This window comes from Acipenser ruthenus, chromosome 32 (genome assembly GCF_902713425.1).
Source record: "Acipenser ruthenus chromosome 32, fAciRut3.2 maternal haplotype, whole genome shotgun sequence".
NCBI lineage: Eukaryota > Metazoa > Chordata > Actinopteri > Acipenseriformes > Acipenseridae > Acipenser > Acipenser ruthenus.
The window spans coordinates 12,514,540-12,535,438 of record NC_081220.1 but is presented as its reverse complement, the minus strand read 5'-3'; the positions used below and the strand labels follow the sequence as shown (position 1 = coordinate 12,535,438).

General features: G+C 44.2%; 1 protein-coding gene across 1 annotated transcript; it reads right to left on the bottom strand.

Annotated features, from left to right (window-relative positions):
• Positions 1–948: 948 nt before the first annotated feature.
• LOC117395208 (E3 ubiquitin-protein ligase DCST1) lies at positions 949–16,076 on the bottom strand. The gene is made up of 15 exons (XM_059006003.1): positions 15,938–16,076; positions 15,233–15,358; positions 11,460–11,588; positions 9,751–9,890; positions 9,213–9,384; positions 8,655–8,798; positions 6,831–6,952; positions 6,333–6,490; positions 5,751–5,850; positions 4,127–4,222; positions 3,655–3,781; positions 3,164–3,280; positions 2,569–2,711; positions 1,743–1,856; positions 949–1,197 (listed from the first exon to the last, which is right to left on the bottom strand). Exons 1-15 carry the CDS (start codon positions 16,074–16,076, stop codon positions 949–951), a joined length of 2,076 nt encoding a protein of 691 aa, XP_058861986.1.
• Positions 16,077–20,899: the final 4,823 nt, after the last annotated feature.

Sequence of the window (20,899 nt, the reverse complement as noted above, 5' to 3'; positions counted from 1 at the left end):
GACGTCATACAATTTGTGACGCGGCGGGGCCCCCTTAGTGTGGGGCCCTAGGTCGCCGCCTTGCCCGCCTTGCTCGCCTTGCCCTAAAGCTGGCCCTGGTTACAAATAGTTACTTTTCAGACAGTTTACATTTTACAGAGATATTTCCTTTAGGTCAGGCTGCAGGTCTAATTATTTCTTATGTAATTTTCTAGCGAGACGGTATAAAAGCGTGTTCATGTGACAGGCAGGGTTTGACTGCTGAAGCGCTTTCTTAGGCATTAGTGCTTTTTTTTTTTTACACTAAAAGTAACTACGTTATTTTTTCACATAAAATGTAATCTGTTACAGCATTTTGTTACCTGTCTTAAAAAGTAACCGTTTAAGTTACTGAAAAAATGTAATCAAATTACAGTAATGTGTTACTTCTAGACACTAGGTTTATGTCCTAATAAAGAGGCCAGACAGCAGTGGCACTGGAACCATTTTTAAAGTGGGGGTGCTGAAAGACATTGAACAAAACTGTAAGCCCTGCACCCCCAGCACCCCTAGTTCCAGCACCCCTGCCAGACAGTTTTAAAAAGGTAAATAAAAAAAAGCAGACAACGTTTCAATGTTAACATACGTGGTTTTTAATTGCAGAGATGACATTTCTACAATACACTTCAAAAACTGAAAGCAATTCAGTTATAAACATGTGTGTGTCTGTGGACTTGTCTGTGTGTGTTTGTCTGTGAATATTCTGTAATAAATGTTTCCCACAATAACCCTTAGAAAGCAGTCCCATAGTAAAAGCCCAGCAAAGTGTAATACAGCCCAGTGAAAGCAGGGTAAAGCATCGGCAAGCATTGTAAAGAACAGCGAGGCATGATAAAGCATATTAATAAACATGGCAAACCAGGGTAAACTATGGGAGATGTATAGTATAACTATGTGACAGTCTGGTGAGATTGCGGTATCTTGTTGTTTTTAATGTGCGTATTTCATGTCGTACTCGCTGTCCCCGTCATCGGAGATGAACTCGGAGAAGGAGGTGCAGGCGAAGCAGAATTGCCGCATGTCCTTCCAGCACTGCCTGCAGTACACAGTGCCACAGCTCTCCGCAGGACACACGAAGGACAGCCTGCTCTGCACCTCCGAGCACACGAAACAGCGCCGACGCACACAGCAACGCAGACACGGGGACCAGCGATACAGAGAGCCCATCACTGAGCGAGCCTGCGGGGGAGAGGACAGAGAGTGAGGGGAGAGGTGGGGAGAGAGGGGAGAAGGGGAGAGAGAGGGGAGAGGGAGGGGAGAGAGGGGAGAAGGGGAGAGAGAGGGGAGAGGGGGAGAGAGAGGGGAGAGGGGGAGAGGGAGGGGAGAGAGGAGAGGGGGAGAGAGAGGGGGAGGGGAGAGGGGAGAGGGGGAGAGGGAGGGGGGTGAGGGTTAGAGTTGGAGTGCTAGAGTAAGGATTGGAGCTATGGTTAGCCTTTGAGATGGAGCTAGGGGGTTAAGGCTGACGCTAGAGTTAGGGCTAGGCAGGGTTGAAACTAGGGTTAAGGTTAGGGCTAGGCAGGGTTGGAACTAGGGTTAAGGTTAGGGCTAGGCAGGGTTGGAGCTAGGGATAGGGTTAGGACTAGGCTTATCATTGGAGGTAGAGTAAGGGTTGGTGCTCGGATTAGCCTTTGAGTTTGAGCCACGGTTAGGGTTGGGGTTAGGGTGAGGGTCAGGGGAGGGTTAGGGGAGAGGGGAGTGAGATACTCCGGTGGTCGCTCCCTCACCAGGACCCTCCCGACGCGCGCTCTCATCATGATCCTCTTACGCTGCGTCTCCACGTATGTGATTCTCTTGCGGATCTGCTCATTGTACAGGAACAGGGTGCGCTTCTTCTCCCTCTGCCAAGCACACAAACCACTCTCTTCAGTCTTAATACATCTAGCAACATGACCACAGCGCCCCATCAAACCCACTCTCTTCAGTCTTAATACATCTAGCAACATGACCACAGCCTCCCATCAAACCCACTCTCTTCAGTCTTAATACATCCAGCAACATGACCACAGCGCCCCATCAAACCCACTCTCTTCAGTCTTAATACATCTAGCAACATGACCACAGCGCCCCATCAAACCCACTCTCTTCAGTCTTAATACATCTAGCAACATGACCACTGGCCTCCCTTTAAAGGGTAGCTAACTGAGGTTCTAAAACCCATTCCTTATCTTCTAATAGCACTAGCAACACTATCACTGGTCCCTCTTTAAATGAGGGATACCCAGGAATCTAAAATGCATTTTCTTACAAGCACTAGCAATATTATCACTGGTCCTTAATTAAAGGAACACTAACCAAGGCTTTTAAATCTAGCAACACTGGTCCCCTTTCAAGTGTTTGCAGCTAAACAAATCATTTCATAAAGTGTGTTAGCTACAATTACTTTGGGAGTGCTAAAAAAAGGCTTGAAAATCGATTTCTTACCTCTAAACTGCACTGGCAAAATCATCACTTGCCCCCTATTAAAGCCGTGCTAGCCACTGTCCCTCCCTCTTAATAGCAGTAGCAACGCTCTCGCTGCTCCCCCAGCCCAGGATTTCAAGCAGCGCTGACCTGGGGGAAGTAGAAGGAGGCAATGACCCGGCGCAGGCGGCTGGTGTAGACCTGCAGGCAGCACAGCAGGGTCATGGCCAGAATGGGCAGGGTGGTCCACAGGTAGTCAGAGCGGCTCATAGCCTGGGGGTCAGGCAGGCAGCCTGGAGACACGAGACAAGAACACAGCGCTGCCAAAAAACCAACTCACAACCGCACTGAATGTCACCTGTACTTTGTATTGGAGAGACTGGTCATTGAGAGAACAGATATGCCAGCCTTAATAACATCATGGAAGAGGTACAGGCAGACATCTCTATATAGTTATACAGTCTTATACAGCCAGTAACTAAATAATGAGAATACCAAGTTTCATCACAATTTAACAAGCGGTCCTCCAGACATATGCAAAAATATTGTATTGGACTGAGGTATGGACAGACAGACTCCTCCATATACCCTCATATTCTCAATGCTAAATAATGTTCATTCAATCGGGTAAGCGGGTTTCCAGATATATGGAAAAATGACCACTTTTTATAGTATTTTGCTCGATACTGGATGAGCAGACGCAGTATGCAGGTCTAATTATCTACTAGAAAAGTGAAATGCTTACGCAAGTTGTTTGTTTTGATTTCTATATTGGAGGATGTGTTAAAAGCTCCAATGGTCTTGCGCAGGAGAGTAGCTAACATGGACCGGCCTCCAACTGTGATCTCAATGTGGTGACTGCCTGCATTAAAACAAAACAGGGTTTCAAATGGAATTACAGAGCACCCTTATGAAAGATTCCCACAGTAAAAGCACAGCAAAGTGTAATAAAGCACAGTGGAAAAGCAAAGGTAAGCCTTCTAAAGCCCAGATAGTTATGGTAAAGCATAAATGAACCCAGACCATTGGACTAAATACCTATTCACTATTATTATTTGTTTATTTAGCAGACGCCTTTATCCAAGGCGACTTACAGAGACTAGGGTGTGTGAACTATGCATCAGCTGCAGAGTCACTTACAACAACGTCTCACCCGAAAGACATGGCAGGAGGAATTGTTGTTTTATTTGTTACAATCACTCAGCTAGCACTCATGTATCCTAACCATAGACTCACTGCTGAAGGAGTACTCTGTGTACGAGTGCTTCCGGATCACCCTAAAGATTTTGTAGAGGGACCAGTCGATAGCTAGCAGGGTCCCAATGAAGATAGCCAGTGGGATGATCTGCAGCATACTCATCATCTGAAACAGAAACAGTTACTCACAATCCCCTCTGCAGTGTCGGGGAAGTTACTTTCAAAAAGTTACTTAAACAAATGTTACAAATAGTTACTTTTCGGTACAGTTTACATTCTACAGACTGAAGTGACCCAGGAAGGGTAACAGATGACCTCACTGATACCTTCTATTAACCTAAAGTCGTACCACAGATCATGTTTTAAACAGAAAATATATGCTTGCTGTAACACGTATTTCTTTCAAAACTGCACATTTGAGACTGAATTAGCTGATGGAAGTGCAAATCGGGTACTTCTCACTCCCATTTTTTCTCCGGATCTTATGAGGTTGGAAATGCGGTGAACGTACGAAAATCTTGATCTCGCTGGCATGCATGGAGAGGCTCCAGGGGAAGATGAAATCACAGCGCTCCGCTTTCTTGAAGGGAAGCAGGTGCCGTTTACCCTGAAAGCACAAAGAGGTCAGTGTGGCTCTGTATCTGTGTAACGCATTGCTCTGCACTGTGTATCTGTGTAACTCACTGCACTGCTCTGTGTATCTGTGTACCGCACTGCACTGCTCTGTGTATCTGTGTAACGCACTGCACTGCTCTGTGTAACTCACTGCACTGCTCTGTGTATCTGTGTACCGCACTGCACTGCTCTGTGTATCTGTGTAACGCACTGCACTGCTCTGTGTAAGTCACTGCGCTGCTCTGTGTATCTGTGTGCCGCACTGCACTGCTCTGTGTATCTGTGTAACGCACTGCACTGCTCTGTGTAAGTCACTGCGCTGCTCTGTGTATCTGTGTGCCGCACTGCACTGCTCTGTGTATCTGTGTAACGCAATGCACTGCTCTGTGTATCTGTGTAAGTCACTGCGCTGCTCTGTGTATCTGTGTACCACACTGCACTACTCTGTGTATCTGTGTAAGTCACTGCACTGCTCTGTGTATCTGTGTAAGTCACTGCACTGCTCTGTGTATCTGTGTAAGTCACTGCACTGCTCTGTGTATCTGTGTAAGTCACTGCACTGTTCTGTGTATCTGTGTAAGTCATTGCACTGCTCTGTGTATCTGTGTAACACACTGCACTGCTCTGTGTATCTGTGTAACGCACTGCACTGCTCTCTGTATCTGTGTAACGCACTGCACTGCTCTGTGTATCTGTGTAACGCACTGCACTGCTCTCTGTATCTGTGTAACGCACTGCACTGCTCTGTGTATCTGTGTAACGCACTGCACTGCTCTCTGTATCTGTGTAACGCACTGCACTGCTCTCTGTATCTGTGTAACGCACTGCACTGCTCTCTGTATCTGTGTAACGCACTGCACTGCTCTGTGTATCTGTAATGCACTGCACTGCTCTGTTTATCTGTGTAAGTCACTGCACTGCTCTGTGTATCTGTGGAACACACTGCACTGCGTATCTGTGTAAGTCACTGCACTGCTCTGTGTATCTGTGTAAGTCACTGCACTGCTCTGTGTAAGTCACTGCACTGCTCTGTGTATCTGTGTACCGCACTGCACTACTCTGTGTAACGCACTGCGCTGCTCTGTGTATCTGTGTAAGTCACTGCACTGCTCTGTGTATCTGTGTAAGTCACTGCACTGCTCTGTGTATCTGTGTAAGTCACTGCACTGCTCTGTGTATCTGTGTAAGTCACTGCGCTGCTCTGTGTATCTGTGTAACGCACTGCACTGCTCTCTGTATCTGTGTAACGCACTGCACTGCTCTGTGTATCTGTGTAACGCACTGCACTGCTCTCTGTATCTGTGTAACGCACTGCACTGCTCTCTGTATCTGTGTAACGCACTGCACTGCTCTCTGTATCTGTGTAACGCACTGCACTGCTCTGTGTATCTGTAATGCACTGCACTGCTCTGTGTATCTGTGTAACGCACTGCACTGCTCTGTGTATCTGTGTAACGCACTGCACTGCTCTGTGTATCTGTGTAACGCACTGCACTGCTCTGTGTATCTGTGCGTCTCACCAGCTTCTTCCTGCGTGCGTCTATCTGTCTGAAGTAGGTGTTGATATAGATATTGTCAAAGCGGATATCTCTGTTGTATTTATTGCTGTATCCGAAGGCCCTTTAAACAGCAGAAAGAGGGATAACACAGTGATGTTAAATGGTTTTATATTTTATATTCACCTTACTATTTTATGCTGTTTGCCAGCGTTCCATGTGGGTTCTGTTGTTCCAATATTTCTTTTTTTTTTAATTATTTGCCTTTACCTGGCTTTGAGCTGCTTTCAGCTTGTCTGGAGAATCCTAAATGCCAGGCGCTGAACAGCCTGCCTCATGCCATTCACATCATATGTGACTTTTCAACTAGCCCCACCTACTCTCACTGTCTATATTAATGTAGAGTAGGTGGAAGTTGAAAGGTCACATTGTCACATGATTTGAATGGCATGTTTAGTCCGGGCTTTTAGGATTATCCAGATGAGCTCAAAGCAGCTCAAAGACGGGTAAAGGCAGATTTAGAGAAAAAAGAAAGGAGGGCTGTATATTTGAGAGCTATGTAGCTAATAGGATTATGGAAGTGTTTTGTTAGCTACAATTACGTACGAGATGAAGATGAAAACGAAGGTGCAGGAGAGCAGGACCTGAATGAAACCCATCACGTTGTTCAGCAGAGTTTTCTTATTGTTCAGCTTCAATTTCAGGTCCTCAGTGATCTGTGCTTTATTAAACTTCATTCCAACGAGAGATTCCTGCTCAGTTTTCTGGAAGAAAAGAACATGTACTTCCTTTAAATGGCTTAAAAAGTCCCTGAGTGTCTCACGTCCGCTGTGGAGCTCCTGGGTGTAAAGCGACGACTGGCTTGGGGATCGGAGGACCCCCACTGACCTTCAGTTCTCCTGGGGAGTTGTTGCAGTGAAGGAGAGTAATTGGGCTAAATTGAGGAGAAGGGTGGTGGTAAAATAATGAGAACGGGTGTTCAGTGCCGACACTTAGGATTCTCCAGACAAGCTGAAAGCCAGGTTCAGGCAGAGTTAGAGAAAACTGCTAACTCCATATTGGATGAATAGAACCAGAAGGACTATCTTGATTCTAAACACATACCTTCACTACCATCGAGGAACTGAACTCATCCCCCATGTGCTCAACAGAGTCGTTCAGCATATCGTAGGTCTGACCAAAGTTCCCCTCAACAGGAATCTTGTCCTTGCACCATTTCGTCATAACTGCACAGAGATAAAATGAAATGAGGATCAGTTTACAGTTCAATAAGCTAACACAGTTTCAGAAAGAGGGAAATTATTATTAAAGTGATCGTAGCAAACAAAATAATCAGACCTCTTACAGGTCATGCATTTCCATTCCCTACATAGGTCTCAAATGTGCAGTTTTGAAAGAAACACATGTTATAGAAATGTATTTATTTCAAAACTATACCCGGTGCTACCTTTGCTCAATAATACACTAAAAAATGTTCAGTTAATGTTGCGCTTCCTTGGTCACCTGGATTGTGAAATGGACCCCTTCACTGGCTTCTTTCCTGTCATTAACCAACCAGCTGCTTCCTCTATTGATTGACACTTTCAGCCAGTGACATGACCCAGAAAACGCTGCAGAGGTGGCCCAGGAAGTGCAGATAACCTGAAAATCAGGCATAGAAACTGAGATCTTGCTAAACAAAAATAGTACAAGATATCATATCAAAATTAAAATACCTGTTTGTTATAACATGTGTTTCTTTCAGAACTGCACATTTAAGTCCTATTTAGATAATGGAAGTGCGAAAGAGGTAAGATTTAAGAAATTATCAATGCAGACAGACAGACACATTACAATAAACGGCAGCTACAATGGTTCAGGAGCTCTCCTTCAGTTCTAGTTGCCTGCTATAGATATATGTAGCATAGGCTAGACTAATGGGACCAATTAAGTTTCTAATATGTCCTTAATTGGTCCAATTAAGTAATTTAGGGTACAGTTGGAACAAAAACCAGGAGGGACACCGGCTCTCCAGGACCAGGATTGGAGACCCCTGGGCTAGAGCATTGAAATGTCTTTAAAGTATTGTCATCTAGTGCAGGGTTTCCCAATCCTGTGTCTGCTGGTTTTCAGCTGAGCTCTCAATTACTTAACTAGACCCTCAATTGTACTGATCATTTGCTTAATTAGACTTGTAACATGTTCTAGCTAACTTGAAATCTGCCACTGTTTAAGAGCCGAAAATAATTAAAAAGGTCTAATTAAGCAAAGTGTCAGTTCAATTAGGGGTTTAATTAAGTAATTGAGAGCTCAGTTGGAATGAAAACCAGCAGACACAAGGGGTCCCCAGGACCGGGGTTGGGAAACCCTGCTCTAGTGCACAGTATTGCAAGCAATACAAAAGGAAACTTAATCCAAAGTGGCAGATCACTAGGTGGCGCTGGTTCTTATTTCTATGAAGACACTTTGGCTGATCAAGCCTTGGTTACATATTCCATGGAAGACAATCTGAAGCTCCTGTACTCATTGCAATAAGAATGATTTTTAATATGAACAATGTAATCTAAGATGCTTAATGAGTTGTATCAGTGCACTCTCTTTTTGCAACAGTTTAGATAGAGAGCAAGCAATAGGTAATAATAACATACGCACAAAAATATTAAACACAAATACTAAAAAAAAAAAAAATTCAAGGACAGACGTTTCAACTAGAAATGTTTTCAATGTCTTCTTAATTCAGCCCGACTGAGTGTTTCATAGTTATGTATTAATATTAAACAGGAAAGATATTTTCTTCACAAAACGTAGTGAGACATTCAACAACAAGTTGTTGTGGCTGTCAATGGGAGCCTTTGTGACGTTTCTGTATGCAGAACCATGGCAGGATTTGGGATCCCAATGAAAGTGAATTGTTATATGACAGTGAATTCAAGGTAGGAGGGCCCATACGTTTCATGATGTTGCAGAGAAAGTCGAAGGTCATTGGTATGCAGAGAATGTGGTTTATGATGGGGACTTTGATGGTATCCATGCACTGCTTCCATTTGAGTTTAAACCACCCCTTACAGCGATACACTCCTTCTTCTACTACATCTGAGTGGAGAGAGAAGAGAGAGTCAGAACAAAAACGTAGCATTCCCGGGGGCAGAACCAAACAGCAATGTTACATGAGATCCAGCAGTTTGTAAAGTAAAATGAATATGTGAAAAAAGACCACTGATATCTCCAGAGGTTGAAACAATATGGTTTACTGTACTGGAACTTTACTGAAGGAATCATAGAACACAGTTGTGTGCGTGTCTGTTAGACAAGTTTTTAGTTATGCTTTACCATACCTCTCTGTGCTTTGCAAGGCTTTCCTATGCTTTTCCATGCCTACACTATGCTTTTCTTACACTATGCTTTTTCTTTGGGAAACTTTTAGAAGGGCATGTTATCTTGTTTAACTCACATTCACAGCAGAGCTTGGTTTAACTCACATTCACGGAGGAGCTTGGATTAACTCACATTCACAGCGGAGCTTGGTTTTAATGTCAAAGCGTTCTTGGGTGGTCTTCTCTTTCTTTACAGCTTCAGAGTTCAGATTGCTGTATCCATACTCTCCCATCACCTGCTCATTTATCATACTGAACTTAGTCTGAACCTCCTTCGACTCCTTCTCAAAATCCTTCTTCCCTTCCTGCATGGGGGGGAGGATTAAAAAAAACTACAGCTCCCAGCAGGCTTTTACAATAGCAGTATCAGTGAGGGATGATGGGGGTTGTAGTTCTTTTGCCAGTGAAAGTTCAGACATCTGTACTATATATGGATGTTTACACTTGAAACACTGCCAACAATTTAAAAACTACAGCTCCCAGCATGCCTCTATAATAACAGTAGCTGTGCAAGATGATGGGAGCTGTAGTCCTCATACAGTGAAAGTTCAGTCTGCACTATGTGTGCTTACACTGGAAACACTGCTAAAGGTAGAATTTAAAAACTACAACTCCCAGCATGCCTATGCATTAACAGTGCAGGATGATGGGAGGTGTAGTGCTGTACGTACCACCATGTCATGAACCATCTGCTTGAAGGGGTCCATCATGACTCTCCACATCTGCTTGCTGTGATTCACCTGCATCTCCACAGTGCAGCCCATCGAGTAAGCGACATCCTGCACATTGTTATTAATATTGGCTATGGGACCTGAAAGAACAAGCACCATCAGGGACAAACACAAAGAGTATTCAAGCACCCCAGCTGGCTTGAGGGACATACACCTGCCTGGTCTCTTTATTAGGACCTGTTCCTAATATCAGGTTGGGCACAGACTCCACAAGGTGCTGGAAGGTATCACGAGGGATCTGTTTAGTCATTAATATTTCACTCAGTTGGTGTAGGGAGGAGAGGTTAAGTGTAGGTCCTAATAAAGTGCCAGGCAGTGCAGGTTTACAAACAGGAGTCATCCATGCAGCTGTTGGGGAGGAGCAAATTAAACAGGCCTCATGTAAATAATGTATTTAATTGAGGGTGTAGTAGAACCTGTCATGTCCGATCATAAGAACATAAGAAAGTTTACAAACGAGAGGAGGCCATTCAGCCCACCTTGCTCGTTTGGTTGTTCGGAGCTTATTGATCCCAGAATCTCATCAAGCAGCTTCTTGAAGGATCCCAGAGTGTCAACTTCAACAACACTGAAAGATACACCTGTCATATCAAAGATGTTTCATGTAAGATACAATATCCTCTTTCAGGTCCCATAGCACAATCTCCTCAAAGATATCGTATCATGTAAGATACGATATCCTCTGTTAACCAATGGACCTCTGGCATGTGTCATTTCCACATGCTGCTACCAACTGAACGGTACTGATGGAAACAAAACAGTAAATTCGGCTCTAAGCAGGACACGATGGATGAAATTACTGTCACTTCACATAAAACAAACTGCCTGTTTAACTGTGTTCAATAAATCAGATATGACAGGTTCTACTGTAGTTCTAAAAGCCAGGACTGGGGCAAGGCTAGTTTAAAGTAATTGTAGCTAGCAAAATGATTCCATAAACCTCAGCCATTTCCACTTCCATTAGCTCCATAGGACTCTAATGTGCAGTTTTAATGTGATATTATATCACACATGTATTCTCATCTGGTCCGGCTGCAGGTTCAACGAAGCTCTCAGTTTCCATGCCTTATTCTTGGGTTATCTCTTTGCACTCCCTGGGTCATTTCACCCCAGCTGGGTCACGTTACCAGCTGAAGCCTGTCAGTCAATAAGGGAAGCAGCTGATTGGTTACTGACAGGAAAGAAGCCAGTGAAGGGGTGGGGACAATTTCTCTCTCCAGGTGAAATGACCCAGGAAATGCAAGACAGTCATGGCTTGCAATCAGTTTTCTTTAACCTACAACAGTGTACTACCTGATATCATGTTTTGAAATGAAAAAAATATCTTTGATATGACAGGTGTATCTTTCAAAAGTGCACATTTGAGACCTATAAAATGTGCATGGTGGAGAAATGTTATTTGAATTGTTTTCTCAGCTACAATGAATGTAAGTTTCTAACTCTGCATCCACACGCAAAGCCTCTGTAACTTATTGCACAATTAACAAGTTTCATTCTTTTTTCAACAAAACTTCAACGTTTTGACTAAGAATCTTTCTCAATGTCGCCAAGGAAAAGAGAGCTGCTGTCGAGTCGTTTGTTATTGAATTTACTGCGTTTCTTCTAGTATTTCTGAATGAAACACTATTGAGGGTGTTCAGAGTGTTTACCGTGATAGAGCCCCGCCAGGACAAACACCATGGTGTAGGCGCGGCCCTCGGCTCCCAGCATGTTGGGAGCAATCAGCAGGATTGAGCAGCGGAACTGCGAGGAGAATCCCCAGCCCAGAGCACAGACTCCTGGAACACAGGAAAGACAGACAGACAGACAGACAGACACAGGCGTTAGAATCCCCAGCCAGAACACAGACTCCTGGAACACAGGACAGAAAGACAGACAGACAGACAGACACAGGCGTTAGACTCCCCAGCCCAGAGCACAGACTCCTGGAACACAGGACAGAAAGACAGACAGACAGACAGACACAGGCGTTAGACTCCCCAGCCCAGAGCACAGACTCCTGGAACACAGGAAAGACAGACAGACAGACAGACAGACACAGGCATTAGACTCCCCAGCCCAGAGCACAGACTCCTGGAACACAGGACAGACAGACAGACAGACAGAAAGATAGAGGCGTTAGAATCCCTAGCCCAGAACACAGACTCCTGGAACACAGGACAGACAGAGGCGTTAGAATCACCAGCCCAGAACACAGACTCCTGGAACACAGGACAGACAGACAGACAGACAGACAGACAGACAGACAGACAGGGCTGTACTTTTTTTAAATAAATCGTGCAGCTCTATGCAGTGTGTTCATCATTTACCAGAAGCAAACCAGCTGCCAGGTTCCTAAATGCAGTGAACAGGAATATTTATTTTTATATACTGTATATATTATTTATTTATTAGCAGATCCAAGGCGATTTAAAATTGTTACAGAATATCACATTACAGAGTATCACATTACAGAATATCACATTACAGAGTATCACATTACAGAATATCACATTACAGAGTATCACATTACAGATAGGAGCAGTTGTAAAGTACAATAAAATCAGTAGCAAAAGATCAAATTCAAATAAGAGCAAAAAATCTAGACTATAGTAAATAATGACATGTAAGAGTGGTTAATCTGACATGAAAACGATTTGCTAATGCGAGTGAAGTCCAGTATGAGCACGTAATAAGTACGATGAATGGATGAGAATGATTTCATAAGAGCAATTACAAAATACAGGAAGTCGTTATAATTAAGAGCTGTAGTTGAATGCAGCAAGGTATGGAGCAGTTCAGTGCAAGTACAAGCTGATGCAAGTACTGGTACAATTGGGTGCCAAATCGTGTGAAAGTTGCCTAACGGCTTCTACATTCACAGCGTTTTAAAAGTCAAAATACAGTAGCTGCATACATGTTTCGCCCTTTTTGGGGCTCATCAGTACAGCGCAACTGTATTTTGACTTCAGAAAGGCTCAGGAGAGTAAGTAAAAACAAGTATATATATAAATGGGCATTCTCACAGGGAACTAGCAATGGGTAAATCTCACGGAAAACGTGAAATCTGTGATAACCGTGAAAAACAATTGTCTTCACTTTTCGTCCTCGTCACCTGCTGGACACAAAGCTCATTGCAGCAGTGAGGTGTAACGCAGTGTTTGGGACGCAGGCGTTGAATTCTGCAGTCGATACTTACCAATCAAAGCATAGACAATATAGATCTTGTGCTCTTCATACATGGATAGTTTGAGAACCAGACCATAGTACAACACTAAAAACACAGGAAGAAGAACAGTCATTGTGGTTTGCTGCGTGTGTTTTCGTAGGTAGAAATTAAAAGCATATTATATACCCTGCCAGGCCTCTTTATTAGGCCCTTTCTACCAGAGCGGTTTTGACATGGCCATGAATTAAAGATGCAAACGAGGTTGGTCATGTGACAGGGACTACAGAGCTGAGGGAGCAGCACAATGGCAAGTAGTCTACATTTCTCTTTTTTTTACTGCCCTCTTACCTGTCCTTATGATGTTTGCCACCATTCTGAGTTGCAGTTACCTCAATACTGTGCTTTCCTCATTCTTGACAAGGAGTCTGGGAGCTGCTCTTCCGTTGTAGTCGCCTGCTATTTGTAATGTCGGTGTGATGTGGTTTAAAGCTCTAGAACTGTGAATCAGGGTTGCCAGATTGGGGGGAAACCCCCCATCTGTAGGGGGAAATCAAAGCCATAGGGGGAAAAATAGGGGGAAATGTTGCATGGGGGGAAACGTGGGGGGAAATATTTTTCAAATAGGGGGCTAAAAATGGGGGATTGTATGTCCTCTGTAGTGAGCTCCTTAGTACATTCCCATAGTGTTCTCATGATCTTTTTAAAAATATTAACCTTGCCTTCTGACAGTGATGGCCTACTGCAATAGCCAATAGTACATGCCTTTTACCATAAGTCCCGCCTTACACTTGACTCCTCCCCCATCCACACACGCACACGCCTCCACTTCATTGAATATAGTAGTTAGGTAACCTGTAGATTTTGTATGGCTCCTCTTGATTTACAGAAAATATTTTCAGAGAAATTCTGTACTATGTCATGTAGCATTTATATTATTATTATTATTATTATTATTATTATTATTATTATTTTAAATTAATTGTGGTAGAGAAGCATTGAGATTTAAAAGAAAATCCAAACTAACAAATCAACAAACAAACATGCGGCAGTTGCTTCATTTAAAAATAATAATAATTCTACTGCATTTATGTTTTAGTTAAATTTAACAATGCCTCATAAATAATGATACAGTTTATTCAATTATCTAAAAACACTGACGAAGTACACAAAATATACAGGAGTCATGAATGCTTGAATCATACTTGTCTATGCCTTCTCAAGGCTGTCAGCCAGTGAAGTCAAGGCTGTCAGGCAGTGAAGTCAAGGCTGTCAGGCAGTGAAGTCAAGGCTGCCAAGGCTGTCAGTCAGTGAAGTCAAGGCTGTCAGGCAGTGAAGTCAAGGCTGTCAGGCAGTGAAGTCAAGGCTGCCAAGGCTGTCAGTCAGTGAAGTCAAGGCTGTCAGTCAGTGAAGTCAAGGCTGTCAGACAGTGAAGTCAAGGCTGTCAGTCAGTGAAGTCAAGGCTGTCAGACAGTGAAGTCAGGAAGCCTCCTGGATGTTAAATATGGTTTGTAGTGGAGGGGACAAGACTGCAGGAGCTTTCAACCAACCACACATATACTCCAGAAATTCACAAGCCACATTTACAGCATTTCTAACAGCGAGGACTAGAAAACTTTCTTAGTGATGCCTAATATTTTAGTTATTTACAGCAACACCTGAATTATTTTTGAATCCTAGGACAGTACATGCAACTCCCCCTTTCCAATACAGGTATTGTGTAAATGGGGGGAAAAGTCTGAAAACGGGGGGAAATTGGTTCACCAATAGGGTAAATTTTATGAGTAGCATCTGGCAACCCTTCTGTGAATGCGCAGGAGGCTGGCTCTCCTGCATTACGGTGGAGATGCTCGTCTGCGGGTGTGTCAGGTCGCTGGTTCTCCGCACTCTGTACTGTACTGTACTGGTTCTGGCCTCCGCAGAGCTAGCCCCTGTCTATGGTTGCCACCTGTCCCCATTTTCCCTGGATCGTCCCAGTTTTGAGGAAAGTGTACCAGAATTTTAATATGCCTTCCAGAGACGCTAAAGATCCTGTTTTTTAATCTTACCCCGTTTTTAATGTTTTGCTTCCGCCACATCCGTGAGCACAATAATATCACTGCCATAGACGCACACTATTGGTTGGTTGTTAATTCTATAACAGTATCAGTGCTACCTATTGGATGACGATAGGATTTGTTGAGTTTATAGTTTTTACCACCGTCCTTCCGTTCCCATGTCCAGGTTTGTTGTACCTCTGAGGTGAAGCTGCCCCGTCGCTACCCTCCTCTTACTCACCGATGCCGAAGAGCGCTCCGAAGCCCATTCCCATCATAAACTTGGTAACCGGGAACTCCTTCGGCCCGCTGAAGAGGAAGCGCGTCGCGCAGCGCGGCAGCACTCTGGTGCACACCCGGTGGAGAGCTGTGGAGGAACGGGTCAGCGGCACTCAGAAACCTGGTTCAAATCGAATAGTCCTGCCTGCCTCCAAGCCCGGTTTAATTGCATGGTACACGATTAAGCGCTGTAGTGCGTTTAGTTAAATCTAAAGGCACGGTTATAGCGAAGACGCGGACAAACGCTAGAGTGGCCTACCCATGGCCTACATACTGTTTAGGCCCCGGGGGTAGGCACTGTAACGCTCCTTTGAAAAATGGTTTGTGTCAATTGCTTTTGTTGTAACGCATATAAAAATATTTCGTTGTGCGTGTATTCCAGTTTTAGTACATCTTTATTTTATTGTATAAAATGCACTGTACTATATATAGAGTGCTTTGACTGTCTGAGAGGGGGATAACAGTATTATTTACAGTATCAGATTTGTCAGGACGGTAAAGTTTCACTAATATACAGCGCGCAGGGCTCTACTGTCCGCTAGGTGGCGCTTTCATACACACAAACTTGTTCAACACTTACAGTTAGAAGTAACAGTTTTATGAAAAATATAAATGTATCCATCATTCTCCATAGGAAACAAAGCGCAAGATAAAAATGATGTCTTACTGGTGCGTGGCGCCTTCCTGTTTGTGGTTTTCTTCCTATTTTCTGGTTTGTCTTTTTCTTCAGGTTTGCCATTTTCTTTGGGTGTATTTTTGTCTTTCGGTTTATTTTTACAGTCTTTCGTCACCTTTTTCTTCACCATTTTGCCAGTAACCGTGCCTCTTTATCACAATTCAGAACTGAACTGACTTGTGTTATTCTGGCTGACGAGAATGAGCAAGGTCGCGCGCGTTCTCATTCCATGCCTCGCGTTTCAGCGGACTGCATTGTGACATCACATACAGACAAAACTCTACAAAATACAACTGTGTGGATTTACTGGTACAACTAAAAGGTTTTCTTTTCAAATGGTGACTGGCAAGATTGATATACATGTTTGGGGTGCTATAGCCTCACATTGAATTCAATTTGTCATGGTGTTTGCTATCATGCAGTTAGGTCTTCCTCCTGCACCAAGAGTCCGGGGTACTGTGACGCCGTCAAGTTGTTTTCACATCAAAGGCGTCAATCAATCTGACGCGCTGTCACTCAACTGTCATTTTCCTGAACAAAGTGCAGAATTATATTGTTGTATTTTTCAACACTAAATACCATATCATAACAAAATAAAAACGTTTTGTGTCTTTTGCAGAAATAAATAAATACAAATGGGAATATGTTATGAATATTCGAGTGGTGTTGTGTTTGTACACAGCACTGTCTGAGCAGTCTTTGTGTTTGTACACAGCACTGTCTGAGCAGTCTTTGTGTTTGTACACAGCACTGTCTGAGCAGTCTTTGTGTTTGTACACAGCACTGTCTGAGCAGTCTTTGTGTTTGTACACAGCACTGTCTGAGCAGTCTTTGTGTTTGTACACAGCACTGTCTGAGCAGTCTTTGTGTTTGTACACAGCACTGTCTGAGCAGTCTTTGTGTTTGTACGCCGCACTGTCTGAGCAGTCTTTGTGTTTGTACACAGCACTGTCTGAGCAGTCTTTGTGTTTGTACACAGCACTGTCTGAGCAGTCTTTGTGTTTGTACACAGCGCTGTCTGAGCAGTCTTTGTGTTTGTACACAGCACTGTCTGAGCAGTCTTTGTGTTTGTACACAGCACTGTCTGAGCAGTCTTTGTGTTTGTACACAGCACTGTCTGAGCAGTCTTTGTGTTTGTACACAGCACTGTCTGAGCAGTCTTTGTGTTTGTACACCGCACTGTCTGAGCAGTCTTTGTGTTTGTACACAGCACTGTCTGAGCAGTCTTTGTGTTTGTACACAGCACTGTCTGAGCAGTCTTTGTGTTTGTACACAGCACTGTCTGAGCAGTCTTTGTGTTTGTACACAGCACTGTCTGAGCAGTCTTTGTGTTTGTACACAGCACTGTCTGAGCAGTCTTTGTGTTTGTACACCGCACTGTCTGAGCAGTCTTTGTGTTTGTACACAGCACTGTCTGAGCAGTCTTTGTGTTTGTACACAGCACTGTCTGAGCAGTCTTTGTGTTTGTACACAGCACTGTCTGAGCAGTCTTTGTGTTTGTACACAGCACTGTCTGAGCAGTCTTTGTGTTTGTACACAGCACTGTCTGAGCAGTCTTTGTGTTTGTACACAGCACTGTCTGAGCAGTCTTTGTGTTTGTACACAGCACTGTCTGAGCAGTCTTTGTGTTTGTACCGCACTGTCTGAGCAGTCTTTGTGTTTGTACACAGCACTGTCTGAGCAGTCTTTGTGTTTGTACACCGCACTGTCTGAGCAGTCTTTGTGTTTGTACACAGCACTGTCTGAGCAGTCTTTGTGTTTGTACACCGCACTGTCTGAGCAGTCTTTGTGTTTGTACACAGCACTGTCTGAGCAGTCTTTGTGTTTGTACACAGCACTGTCTGAGCAGTCTTTGTGTTTGTACACAGCACTGTCTGAGCAGTCTTTGTGTTTGTACACAGCACTGTCTGAGCAGTCTTTGTGTTTGTACACAGCACTGTCTGAGCAGTCTTTGTGTTTGTACACAGCACTGTCTGAGCAGTCTTTGTGTTTGTACACAGCACTGTCTGAGCAGTCTTTGTGTTTGTACACAGCACTGTCTGAGCAGTCTTTGTGTTTGTACACAGCACTGTCTGAGCAGTCTTTGTGTTTGTACACAGCACTGTCTGAGCAGTCTTTGTGTTTGTACACAGCACTGTCTGAGCAGTCTTTGTGTTTGTACACCGCACTGTCTGAGCAGTCTTTGTGTTTGTACACCGCACTGTCTGAGCAGTCTTTGTGTTTGTACACCGCACTGTCTGAGCAGTCTTTGTGTTTGTACACAGCACTGTCTGAGCAGTCTTTGTGTTTGTACACCGCACTGTCTGAGCAGTCTTTGTGTTTGTACACAGCACTGTCTGAGCAGTCTTTGTGTTTGTACACAGCACTGTCTGAGCAGTCTTTGTGTTTGTACGCCGCACTGTCTGAGCAGTCTTTGTGTTTGTACACAGCGCTGTCTGAGCAGTCTTTGTGTTTGTACACAGCACTGTCTGAGCAGTCTTTGTGTTTGTACACAGCACTGTCTGAGCAGTCTTTGTGTTTGTACACAGCGCTGTCTGAGCAGTCTTTGTGTTTGTACACAGCGCTGTCTGAGCAGTCTTTGTGTTTGTACACAGCACTGTCTGAGCAGTCTTTGTGTTTGTACACAGCACTGTCTGAGCAGTCTTTGTGTTTGTACACAGCACTGTCTGAGCAGTCTTTGTGTTTGTACACAGCACTGTCTGAGCAGTCTTTGTGTTTGTACACAGCGCTGTCTGAGCAGTCTTTGTGTTTGTACACCACACTGTCTGAGCAGTCTTTGTGTTTGTACACAGCGCTGTCTGAGCAGTCTTTGTGTTTGTACACAGCACTGTCTGAGCAGTCTTTGTGTTTGTACACAGCACTGTCTGAGCAGTCTTTGTGTTTGTACACAGCGCTGTCTGAGCAGTCTTTGTGTTTGTACACAGCACTGTCTGAGCAGTCTTTGTGTTTGTACACAGCACTGTCTGAGCAGTCTTTGTGTTTGTACACAGCACTGTCTGAGCAGTCTTTGTGTTTGTACACAGCGCTGTCTGAGCAGTCTTTGTGTTTGTACACAGCACTGTCTGAGCAGTCTTTGTGTTTGTACACAGCACTGTCTGAGCAGTCTTTGTGTTTGTACACAGCACTGTCTGAGCAGTCTTTGTGTTTGTACACAGCACTGTCTGAGCAGTCTTTGTGTTTGTACACAGCACTGTCTGAGCAGTCTTTGTGTTTGTACACAGCACTGTCTGAACAGTCTTTGTGTTTGTACACCGCACTGTCTGAGCAGTCTTTGTGTTTGTACCGCACTGTCTGAGCAGTCTTTGTGTTTGTACACAGCACTGTCTGAGCAGTCTTTGTGTTTGTACACAGCACTGTCTGAGCAGTCTTTGTGTTTGTACACAGCACTGTCTGAGCAGTCTTTGTGTTTGTACACAGCACTGTCTGAGCAGTCTTTGTGTTTGTACACCGCACTGTCTGAGCAGTCTTTGTGTTTGTACCGCACTGTCTGAGCAGTCTTTGTGTTTGTACACAGCACTGTCTGAGCAGTCTTTGTGTTTGTACACAGCACTGTCTGAGCAGTCTTTGTGTTTGTACACAGCACTGTCTGAGCAGTCTTTGTGTTTGTACACCGCACTGTCTGAGCAGTCTTTGTGTTTGTACACCACACTGTCTGAGCAGTCTTTGTGTTTGTACACCACACTGTCTGAGCAGTCTTTGTGTTTGTACACCACACTGTCTGAGCAGTCTTTGTGTTTGTACACAGTGCTGTCTGCGCAGTCTTTGTGTTTGTACACAGCGCTGTCTGAGCAGTCTTTGTGTTTGTACACAGCGCTGTCTGAGCAGTCTTTGTGTTTGTACACAGCGCTGTCTGAGCAGTCTTTGTGTTTGTACACAGCGCTGTCTGAGCAGTCTTTGTGTTTGTACACAGCACTGTCTGAGCAGTCTTTGTGTTTGTACACAGCACTGTCTGAGCAGTCTTTGTGTTTGTACACAGCACTGTCTGAGCAGTCTTTGTGTTTGTACACCACACTGTCTGAGCAGTCTTTGTGTTTGTACACAGCACTGTCTGAGCAGTCTTTGTGTTTGTACACAGCACTGTCTGAACAGTCTTTGTGTTTGTACACAGCACTGTCTGAGCAGTCTTTGTGTTTGTACACCGCACTGTCTGAGCAGTCTTTGTGTTTGTACACCGCACTGTCTGAGCAGTCTTTGTGTTTGTACACCGCACTGTCTGAGCAGTCTTTGTGTTTGTACACAGCACTGTCTGAACAGTCTTTGTGTTTGTACACAGCACTGTCTGATCAGTCTTTGTGTTTGTACACCGCACTGTCTGAGCAGTCTTTGTGTTTGTACCGCACTGTCTGAGCAGTCTTTGTGTTTGTACACAGCGCTGTCTGAGCAGTCTTTGTGTTTGTACACAGCACTGTCTGAGCAGTCTTTGTGTTTGTACACCGCACTGTCTGAGCAGTCTTTGTGTTTGTATACCTCACTGAGCAGTCTTTGTGTTTGTACACCGCACTGTCTGAGCAGTCTTTGTGTTTGTATACCTCACTGAGCAGTCTTTGTGTTTGTACACAGCGCTGTCTGAGCAGTCTTTGTGTTTGTACACAGCACTGTCTGAGCAGTCTTTGTGTTTGTACACAGCACTGTCTGAGCAGTCTTTGTGTTTGTACACAGCACTGTCTGAACAGTCTTTGTGTTTGTACACCGCACTGTCTGAGCAGTCTTTGTGTTTGTACCGCACTGTCTGAGCAGTCTTTGTGTTTGTATACAGCACTGTCTGAGCAGTCTTTGTGTTTGTACACAGCACTGTCTGAGCAGTCTTTGTGTTTTTACACAGCACTGTCTGAGCAGTCTTTGTGTTTGTACACAGCACTGTCTGAGCAGTCTTTGTGTTTGTACACCACACTGTCTGAGCAGTCTTTGTGTTTGTACACAGCACTGTCTGAGCAGTCTTTGTGTTTGTACACC

What these genes read in the sequence shown, in the direction of transcription:
- LOC117395208 (XM_059006003.1), bottom strand. Translation starts at nt 16,076, where the DNA reads ATGGTGAAGAAAAAGGTGACGAAAGACTGTAAAAATAAACCGAAAGAC. An exon ending in AATCAAAACAAACAACTTGC is followed by an intron (nt 2,712 to 3,163) that starts GTAAGCATTTCA and finishes TCGTGTCTCCAG; the next exon opens with GCTGCCTGCCTGACCCCCAG. An exon ending in CCTCCTTCTACTTCCCCCAG is followed by an intron (nt 1,857 to 2,568) that starts GTCAGCGCTGCT and finishes TGTGCTTGGCAG; the next exon opens with AGGGAGAAGAAGCGCACCCT.